The 10,767-nt window shown below is 44.0% G+C and overlaps 1 protein-coding gene across 1 annotated transcript; it reads right to left on the reverse strand.

Moving 5' to 3' along the window:
• Nucleotides 1-774: 774 nt before the first annotated feature.
• hnrnpub (heterogeneous nuclear ribonucleoprotein Ub) lies at nucleotides 775-10,336 on the reverse strand. Its single transcript, XM_037086038.1, has 14 exons — nucleotides 9,641-10,336; nucleotides 8,081-8,195; nucleotides 6,075-6,154; nucleotides 5,794-5,933; nucleotides 5,577-5,676; nucleotides 4,796-4,908; nucleotides 4,328-4,591; nucleotides 4,090-4,209; nucleotides 3,857-3,985; nucleotides 3,409-3,577; nucleotides 3,001-3,282; nucleotides 2,617-2,891; nucleotides 2,378-2,518; nucleotides 775-2,006 (listed from the first exon to the last, which is right to left on the reverse strand). Exons 1-14 carry the CDS (start codon nucleotides 10,107-10,109, stop codon nucleotides 1,956-1,958), a joined length of 2,448 nt encoding a protein of 815 aa, XP_036941933.1. The 5' UTR covers nucleotides 10,110-10,336; the 3' UTR covers nucleotides 775-1,955.
• Nucleotides 10,337-10,767: the final 431 nt, after the last annotated feature.

Raw genomic sequence — 10,767 nt, forward strand, 5'->3', positions numbered from 1 at the left:
TAAAAATAGAGTGTCTGTTGTTCTTATAGGTTATACTGTAAACTCAAAGCTTTGCATTCTGCTAGATTTATGTATCCAGTACAATAAAACAGGAGGGCACAAACTCTCCGGACATTTAAATATAGTCGACAAGTCATCACACAGCAGTACTCGGGCAAACTAACACTTTCTTAATCACAATACAGTTATTACTCCAAGTCAATTAATTCATGAACATTCGTGCATGGTTGAAATAGTGGCGAAGTATTTACACGTTTATTAAATATCAACATGGGCAGGTAAAAAACAAAAAAAAGGAAATAAAAGAAATGTGATGGACACACACACGACCACATGTTGTCTGATCTACTGAAATGTTTTTTTTTTTTTAAAAAGTTTCCAGTTCGGTTGATGTTCTACTGTCGATAACAAGCTGGGCGTCCTCAAACCAGCGCAGTGTTGGTGGGACGCATCATGAGCAGTTTGGATGAGGAGCTGCCGTTATTGCCGGGCCACACAGTCACCATCGTGAGCAACTCTCCCTCCTCCCCCCAACACACAGCCATCAGGCTGAGGTCTTCAACTGTCGGCGGCGGTACTAGAAGTTGTGTTGTGATCCTGTGTAGCCCTTTTAGGTCTGCTGGTGAGAATGAGTAAAACCCTGCCTGCCTGCTTTCAGTCACGTTTGTGCTCAACTAGCATCACCACAAATTTGTTGCTAAAAATTGAAAATAATGGCGTCAATATAAAATAAAAATAAAGGATTCTATTATAGATAGGGTTTTTTTTTTTTTGTAAAATTAGACTGACCAGTGCTGTTTTGTTTTTCAGAAGTCTTCTGCACTAAAAAGGAACCGTTTAAAAAGACAATCTAGGAACCACACTTCCTCCTGAGAATCAAGCGTAGTCGTCAGTGCCCTAATTTTAAAAAATAAATTAAAAGACTTGAGGAAAAAAAAAAAAATAGGCATACTGTACTAAAAATGGCTTACTCATATCCTCAAAATGGCTTGACTATAATACTTTCTCAAGCAAATGTACATTAGAATAACTAAAGGGTTTGGAACCACGAATCAGACAGGACACTTGAAGGGAATCCTTCAGTAACGAGGTGTAAACTGGGCTCGTAGAGGGCCGACGTCCTCCGTGTTTGAAGTAGCAAACTAGGACTTGGCCCAATCAAAGGTCTTTTACACACCTTTGAACTGAATCAAAAGTCATAAGCCAGGAAGAATGTAAAAAAGCCAACAAGTTGTTTATTGTAGGTCTATGGAGTTTAGGTTACAGATTTGATACTGGGAACAGAAGACAGAAACTGGCTGGAGTTCATTCGTAGCTTCAGTTTAACTGTTTGACAGTGGACTATATCGACACGTACAGTCTAACAATATAATCACCTACCATGCTTGAGCTAATGAGCCAAGGTTCCTCTCAAATCATTTACTGTTTTCTTAAACTTTGCATACAAACTACGCAAAAAAAAAAATATTTACAATTTGTAATAAAAAAGCAGAACAAAAATCACAGCACAGATAAAATACACAACCCTGAAAAAAAAAGAAGGAAAAAAAAAAAAATCTTTCCTAACATCTGCCGGGCCGGCAAAATGTTTCTGGTTCCTGATTTTACAAACATTTTAGATTTTTCTTCTTTTTAAAAGCACGTCATTTAAAAAGTGGTAAAAAAGAAAAAAAGAATGAAATATACAACAAAAGAAATAAGCAGATGATTGAATGAGACTGAACCCACGTTGTACATGTATATAGATATAAAGCTTCAATTACACTCAGGGCTGGTCTCCTCGCTGACGTGGAATGTTTCGCTCCATATCGCTCTAGTCGTCAGTTGGTGGGTTTTCTTTTTTTAGATTATTAAAAGTGGGCTCTAGGAAAAGAAATCAAAAAGCGGGGCGGAGGGATGTTCCGTGGCTTGCGGTGGGTCTCCGTGTCGGCCACCAGTCCGTTAGAACAAGTGTCTTAGTAATATCCAGGCTGGTACTGCTGGCTCCACGGCTTCTGGTTCCAGAACTGAACAGAACACACAAGAGACACAACGTTTACTTTGTGCTTCCACTGGAATGTCTTCCAAAATGTATACATGCATTTAGACTGTTCCTCATTAGATATTTGAAAGTGAAGACAAAACTAATAAGAAAATACAAGTCAAAGCTTTTGAACTGATGTGGTTAAAATAAAAAGTGAGATGTTATGAAAGTTTTTCATTCACAAGTTTTACATTTTGGAAAATTAAAATAAACTCTACAATAGTAAGGTGGGCAAAAAGTAGTTCTACATCAAACACTGCTTTGTTGTGGAGAACATTGAGTGGTTCTGTGTCGTTGGTCAAATCTGGGCCTGAAACTTCATGTGTGACAGTGTGTCTGTGCAGGAATACTGACCCCTTGCTGCCAACTCTGGTTGAAGGCCTGAGCCTTGTCCATGCCGTTCCTGTTGCCACCATAGCTGCCGCTGTTCCTGTTGTTACCAAAGTTTCCGTTCTTGTTGCCGAAGTTGCCACGGTTACCGCCTCTCTGATGATACTGGAGACAGAAAAAAAGACAAAATGTTGATGATGCATCATTCACGGTGGTTAATATCACCAGGTATGAGGACGTACAGGTGTCAGGATCAAACCCACCTGTCCACCAGGATGGCCCCTGTTTCCACCGCGGTTCATGTTGCCTCCACCTCCTCTGTTCATGTTCCCTCTGTGCATCGGGCCGCCTCTGTTCATGTGTCCACCCCTGGGTCCCATGTTACCCCTCATCGGGCCGCCCCTGGGGGATCCGCCCAGGCTGGGAATAGGACCGCCACCGCGGTTATAGTTTCCACGGCTGTGGAAGGCTCCTCTGAAGGGTGGGGGAGGCAGGAAGCCACGAGGTGGGCGGTTGAAACCACCGCGAGGACCAGGAGCTGCAGAAAGATCAGAAACCGTGTCAGTTAGGATGAATGTGACTGAAACACCTATAGGTTTACTACAGCAGAATATTTGTCTCATGACATCTCACAGTGTCAATCTTACCTCCTCTGAAGTTGCCTCTGTTCTGGAAGCCTCCGCGGCCGCCACCTCTCTGTCCTGGTCCACCACCACGGCCAAACTGGTTCTTGCCACCCCGGCCACCACCACGCAGGCCGCCGCCTCTTTTTGGCGTAGTGCTTCCCTGGTTGGGTTTCTTCTCAGCAGGCAGTGCGGTCTTGCTCTCCTCTTTGTACTGTTCCAGCAGCTTGGCAGCCTCCTCCTTCTGCATCTCAGCATAGATGACCTCATTGAAGCTCTCTCCCTCCTCAGGCAGAGAGTAGAAGCCTGTAATGGAAGGAAGGGAAAAAAAATGTACTTGATTCAAAAAACACTGACGTCGACAGAAAAAGAGCGACCCAGTAAAGGTTTTAACCACTAAGTGAACTTCATGGCCCCAACCTTCTTTCGTACCTTTCATTTTGAGGACTGCGTGCTCAGGCACTTCTTTGCCGTCACTCTCAACCTTCTGCTGGACTCTCTGCTTGTAGTCCTCGTCAGAGGGGCAGACCACAACGGCCTTACGCTGGAAGCCTGCGAACAAGCACATCTTCCTCTTCTGGCCTGGTGCAGACAGGTTAGTCTGGAGGAGAAGAGAAGAAGGTTAAATTATCCTGTGGTTTAAAATGATTTTAAGGTCAAACATTTTAAGGCTTGGGCACAGATCATTTTAGGCACCACCTCATCCAGATCAATGCTAAATCAAGATGGAGCGCATCAAAAATGGTTCAGTGACTAAAAATGTTGTAGTTGGTGGCATCATTGAGCCTTTTGGTTGCTGTTTATCAGTTATCCGCTCCAGCTTGTCTACATACGTATATTGAAATAATGGATGTGCTTGGTTTCAGGGCCAGACACTTACATGATCCAGGATGTAGTTCCTCTTCTTGCGAGCAGCAATCTCGATAAACTTTCCCAAGAAAAGCGGTGCTCGCTGGGAAATGGCAGTGAGTTTTGTAATGTCCTTTGACTGGCGCTTCAGGCTGTTGATCTGCATTTAATGGTAGAAACAAAACGATCATTTAATTAACAAAACCTAAAACAGCAGGAAACAGACTGACACAATTAGCAGTAGCTGTGTTTATCAGTACTGACCATCATCTTGTCTACAATGGTGTCACTGCCTAGGATGTAGTATTTTCCAGGGTTCTCCTGGACGTGGTTCTTCACCCACGTGGTCTTCCCTGAGCCTGGCAGGCCGACCATCACGATGATCTACACAACAAGACAGGTAAAGAATGAATTAAGGTCCCCCAATACAGACTTTAAACATTTGAACATTGATTTTTATAGTTATGAACATCAATAAAGAACTTTAAAAGAATTTGCTCACCTCGCAGTCAGCCTTGGTCTGTGGCCCCTTGAGCCCCCGGACTCGGTCGTCCACGGGGATCTGCTGCAGGAAGGTGTATCCCTGGGGCTGAGGGAAGTACGGCGTCTCCATCTGGCCAAAGTTGAACTCCACAGCACAGTTGTGGCAGATGATGTGGGGGAAGAGGGCCTGGCCATTCAGGCTGTCCTTGCTGAACTGGAAGGCGACGGCCGGCTCTCCGCCGTTCTTGGCGAAGGACAACACCACCTCGTCACCCTCAAAGTCCTACACAAAGAGAGCAAGATGAAAAGTTGTTTTATCGTGTCATGAAATATTTACCAGTCAGTCAATCTAACAACTTATATGTAGTCACATTATTCTACAGAGAATCATGGTGTACACATCTTTAATTCTTATTACTTGGCTTCCATCTACTTTGACTGATGATCTGATTTAGCTGAACAAATATGAGCACCCATCATGTCTTACAATGAGGCAGCAGATGACATCATTCTCCTCGTACGTCTCTCCGAAGTCCTCGGTCACACAGTTGGTGGTCTTCTTGCCTTTCCCAGAGTATCCGTACGAATGCTCCTCCTCGCCTGAACATTGATGGCAGAATACAGAATATTGCTGAATGAACACATCACATCTTAGTCAAAGTTTGTTGTCACGGTGTGTGAATCATCTATTGGCATCAAGCCAGCCACCATTACTATGATGCAGCCGGAGCCATTTTGCACCAACGTGTCATGCTGCTCCTGAACCACTAGAGGGAGCTCTTGAGACAGACTGCCTCTGACAGAGGATTCACAGCAGCTTCAGGTTTTAGTGTCCTGTTATTTGGCAGACCTTCACCCAAAGATTTCACACAAGGACAGATTTCTAACATATAATTTCCAATTAGTGTAATGCACTGTTAAGTATATCTTTAAAAACACTGCAGTATTTTGAGCCCGACACATATTCTGCATGATGAATCATAGCAAATGGCTGCACTGGCCAGGTCACCATTTTGTGTATCACAATATGAATGATATCATGTTTAAGTCTTTATAGACAGCAAATAAACTGAAATTCTGTTTCTGCACGCCACATGTGTACTGTGACCAAGTGGAAACTATTTTGGCAACATGTTAAAGAAGCGCTGCCAAGTGTGAATGGAAAGTTACAGCTGCCCTTAGACTTGATTCCAATTATACTGAATGACCCAGTCAACAGTACAAAACACTGACGACTGTACAGCTCAAGTGTTTATAAAGATACTGACCGAGGAGCAGCGTGCCAGTCGACAGGGACCAGCCGACCTGCACGTCGTGGATCTCCATGTTCTTGCTGGAAATGTGCTTCACAGGAATTTTCTCTGTGATCTGTTGACAAGAAGCAAAACACATGAATGATGTTACTAGGAGACAAGTTGCACCTGGGTTACAGATGCTGTTTACAGCCATTCATAAGGCTACAAAACACTAAAGATGGTTCTGTACCTTCATCTCAAAGCAGGCTTTGCCCTTGTTCACACCATAAGTGCCCTTGCCTCCAGACCACAGGTAAGCAAAGCTCTCCATAGTGAGAGACGAGGCGCTGTATCGGTCCCGTGACACTTTAAAGTGCAGGTCGCAGTTATCTGGAGCAAGAGGGAGGGAAAAGCACAACCATCAATTTGTGTATCCATCTTAAGGTCTCTGATAAACACAGTATGGTTGATGTTCTAGATAACGGCCACACTGTCTTCTTTGCTGTTTTTAATGAAGTAGTTTGCACTTACAGGCATCCAGGCAGACCTTTGTGTCATCAAACTCCTCATCTTCTTCCTCCAGGGGGGGCACAGGAGACTTAAATGAGGCCCTGCAAAGAGACACCAACCGGTCATTTTGAATATTCACGTCATTGCAGCTGAATGGAACATACAGATGTCTTGGGTACCACACTTTCTGAAAAATATTTGGGGAGAGAAGTGGAAAGACAGACTAGGGGCACCGGTACAAAACAGACAGTAAGTTGGGCAAAACGAGTCTCCAAACGTTTTTTTTGTTTGTTTGTTTTTTAAGGGTGTTATTGTGAGCCTGGGCAGACATCACTTACCTTGCAGTGTCCAGTGAAATCTAAAAAATGTGAGAGATACACAGAAAGAAAGCTCCTCCGCTAGCCTTAACATGCAAGGCTATCCACTGGTGAGAGTGATCAAATCAAAGCAGACCACACCCCTGGGAGATCAGTGTTTATGATCTCCAGGACTGCTGTGGGGGTCAGTCAAAGCAATGGCGGGTGCAGTTATATTTTTAACTTCTCATGTGTGGAACTCTAAATGGAAAGGTCAAGACTCGCGCACTGTTCTGTGTAACTATGCAGTACAAGTTATCACCATGCGTAGCTGCTTGAAATGAGCAAATCAGAAGTGTACTGAGAGCTACAGCAACTTACCAACTCTGTAGCTTGAGATCAGATACCTTAATGTCTTAGTGGGAAGCTTAAGAAACTACAGGATGTTGTGAAGATTAACATTTCAGTGATGCTTAAGCATTGTTCAGGCTGAAGTAATGATCCAGTGGAGTAATTCATTAGTAGGAAGAAACAGATTTGGGGTTCACTGTCCCATTCTCCTCCTCTGCAGTAGTCTACACATGTCAAATATCAGCCGTCATCGCATTTGTCCTCAAACAGCCTCGAGCCCTGTATGAATGTGTTGCTACGGGCCACTGGTTTCACTTTGGGTCAATTAATGATCCAGATATTGTATTTGGGCAAATATAGTGGTAGTGGGGGGAAAAAAACAACTCGATTTTCAGTTTGAAATGGCCACTTGCAAAAAAACCCAAAACACCTGATTGTCGACTTATAGGAGGAAAAATGTAACATCAATTCTGGCACCTTGAACTTTTATGATGTGCCCCAGACTTTCCCCAATATGTTGTTTTTTTAAAATCTGAATTTTCTTTAAAAAAGATTCTATTTCCTGCCAGTCGATCCTTACAGTGTCAACAGCGCAATGAAAACAAAACACTGACCAAGAAGTAGGTACAGGTATGCACACACACTCACAACCCTCCAAACACACCATGCATGATGTCACCTGCAAACGCACACGCTCCCACACTCGCATCATGATTAACAAACACACACGAGACATGATACATGAGACAGAAATAGCATCTGGACATCATACAACCAAACAAAACAAAAAAAGGAAAAGAAAAGAAAAGAAAAATTAAAAAAAGACCATTGCGAGGCAAAACGATGGACGGTCAATAGCGAGCTCCTCCGTGGACGTTCCAAACACTTTGGGAATTCTGCTACCCTGCAGCAGTGGACCCCTCCTCCCACGCCTCTCTGCTAGTCTCCCCCACCCTCCCTCCATTCAGAAGTGCACATCTGCTACTTTCCTGTGGGTTTGTTCTCTTTTAGCAGCCTGTTTCACCTTGAAGGACACAATGGGCTTTCCAAAAACAATAAGTGGCATGAGGAACAGATGTGAAGATTCATAGAGACTTGATAGTTGCACTTCTGCTACAGAATGCAGTCCATTTAAAAAGACACAACTGTGAGTGGGCACTGTAAAGAGGTAAATGGTAAGGCTCTTTAAGTAGTCAGGGATGACCCTCAAAACATGTGTGTGAAAGTAAGGTCATTAATAAATAGTATAGTACTTGAAAATGAGGGTTTTCCTCTTGCTAGTAGTAAGTGCATTGGCACTTAAAGCCAATACAGTTCAACAAAGCTATGGATGGCGCTTCAGGGATGCTGAAGGCCATTTTTGCTCTGTCCCATCCTTACCAGCTGTATTTGTTCTCTTCAATAAATTCAAAGTAGCCCCTTCCATGTTCCTCCCGGCGTCTCTTAACACCCTTCTTATTCTTCTGATCAGCATTCGTGTCTTTGTCCGCATCCCCTTTGAAAATAGAACAAAGATATAGAATGAGGTGCTCCTTTTGATGTGAGAGAGAGGTCGGACTGGCAGTGGGGTTCTGGCCCACAAAGCCCGTTCATTAGTTACATTCTGTCGACCATAATCATCAATGTTAATTTAAAAAAAAAAAAAAAGGTAGCTAAGAGGTAACACCTCATGTTAACACTTTAACAACACAATCATATACTTCATGAATTGAAACAACCCTAAATGACCAGATAATAAAATTACAATATAAGCTGGTCCAAATGAACATAGTTAACAGTGTGTGTGCTGGGGCTGGAAAAAACAAGTCTCTGCAACATAAAGGGACATTAACCCTGCAATAAAGGGCTGAGAATATTCTATTTAATAGGGTTTAGATACAAATCTGTTGTATTCAGGGACAAATGTATCATGCAAGGAGATGGGGAACCTACTTAGACCTCAGCTGACCCCCCTCCCCTCCCCCATACCTCACCCCACATCACCTTGGCAGCTATTCATTTATTTGTAATCCCATTTATTCCCATATTCATTCCAACAAGACGAAACTTTCTATTCAAAAACCACAAAACTACCCACGTGTTAGACCAGCTCAGTTCAGTCTCTCACCCAGCTTCAGCACGACTTTTGGAGGTTAGCTAGTTCAGGAGTTCCCAGCATCCTAACGAATTCAAATTTCATTTGGACTTGCACACAGTCGTTACCTAAGAAATTCAAAATGAACGTGTAATTCTGGAAAACGCCAGTAAGAGTAATTAACGCGAACATGACAGGAGCGGGAGGAAACACCCTATAAATGCTGCAATTATCTTCGTTAGTCTGAACTTCTGAACATTTTTAAACACGTAACTATCACGTTATACCATTTTAAAGCAGGTTGTATCATAGTTAACCGAGCTAACAGCTAGCCCTGCACCCCCAGTCGTGGCTAAACGTCAATATGGGAACCACTGAACTAGCTAACCGGTTGGTCGGCTAGTTAGCACTGCACCACAGACAAAGAAAATGAGGTTAGCTGGCAAGCTAACACGCTAACCAAGCAAATAGAAACGCCGGACTTCGCCTAAATAGGAGCGTAGTTATCACTTCTTAACGTTGACTAGATCTAACAACATTAGATAATGAAATGATAACGTTAACCTTTAAGGACTGGACTATCGGTGGAAAAATGATTAGCTAACCAAGGTGGTGACCGATGCTAGCGCTAAGTTAGCTACCCGGCTAACTGTTTCAGTTTGTGGCTAACGCTCGCTAGTCAAGTGAGGTCACGGTATCTAGCTCAACATGGACGCTGCTGTGCGGTTACGCATTCAAATTGAGTCTCTCCCAGCCGGCTCCCTCCCGCGGTAGCATTAGCGCTAACGTTATATAGCAAAAACCGACACCCAGCCACAGACCATCCAGCCAGTCACATTATTCCAGAGCAAACGGAGCCGACTCACCCTCTGTAGCCTGGTCCCCGGGCTCACCATCCTCCGCCTCGATTTTCTCCATGTCGTCCACATCTCCCTTGAGCATGGGATCCATCTCGTCGTCCTCTTCCCCGTCCGCGTCCTCTTCCCCCTCACCCATCTCCTCGTCCTCGGCAACGCCATCACCGTCGCCTCCATTTTCCGGCTCCTCTTCCTCCTCCTCCTCTTCTTCTTCTTCCTCCTCGTCTTCGTTGGCTTCCATGCTTTCTTCTATCGGGCCATCATCGCCCTCTTCTTCCTCGCCCATGCCCTCCTGGTCGGCGGCCTGCTCGCTCCCCGCGGCTTGCTGGTCCAGCGGAGAGACCAGGGCCTCGTCGTCCAAGGCGGCCTGCAGGCGGTCCATCAGCTCGGCCTTCAGCCCCTTATCCGAAAGATTCCGCTTCTTCAGCTCGTCTTTCAGCTCGTTCACTTTCAGCTTCTTGACGTTAATTGAGCTCATCGTGACGGGAACAAAAAAATGTAAGGAAAGATTCACAGAACAGGACGATAAATAAATAACTGGACGCACTTTTGTTTTAACGGATGGTAGCTGAAATCTGCGCCAAATGGCAGCCGCGCTGTCCGACCAATCTCTCACCGGCGAAGGAGCTGCACTGAGCGGCCGTGTGGGGGAGGAGGCTGACGTCACCGGCCGTAATTACCCAGAGAGCACCGCAGCAGCGCCGACCATCTGTCACCGGCTTTATAACAGCGGAGCGACGTGTGCAGGAGAGGAGGGCCAGGATGGAGCTCAGCGCGTATTTATCCGCATAATCAATGTCTTTGATTATAAATGTGAGAATAAAGGTTTATTATAGGACACCAGGGGCTGTTTCAGAGTCAGAACCAGAACCAGAATAATTTATTCATGTTTTTGTTACATGTGCTCAGTGGAAAGTAGAAACAGAAATGCAACATGAATGGAAACAAGAGATGAAGATAAAGATATAAATAAAATATTAAAGTAGACAATAAAATAACATAATAAAGTCGACAATCTGGAAATATATAAAATATATAAATATATTGACAAACAAACATATAAACATACATACAAACATATATACAAACACATATACAAGGGTTAAATCACAAGTTAAGATAAGATATCATATCAA

Source organism: Acanthopagrus latus, chromosome 22 (genome assembly GCF_904848185.1).
Source record: "Acanthopagrus latus isolate v.2019 chromosome 22, fAcaLat1.1, whole genome shotgun sequence".
Classification (NCBI taxonomy): Eukaryota; Metazoa; Chordata; class Actinopteri; order Spariformes; family Sparidae; genus Acanthopagrus; species Acanthopagrus latus.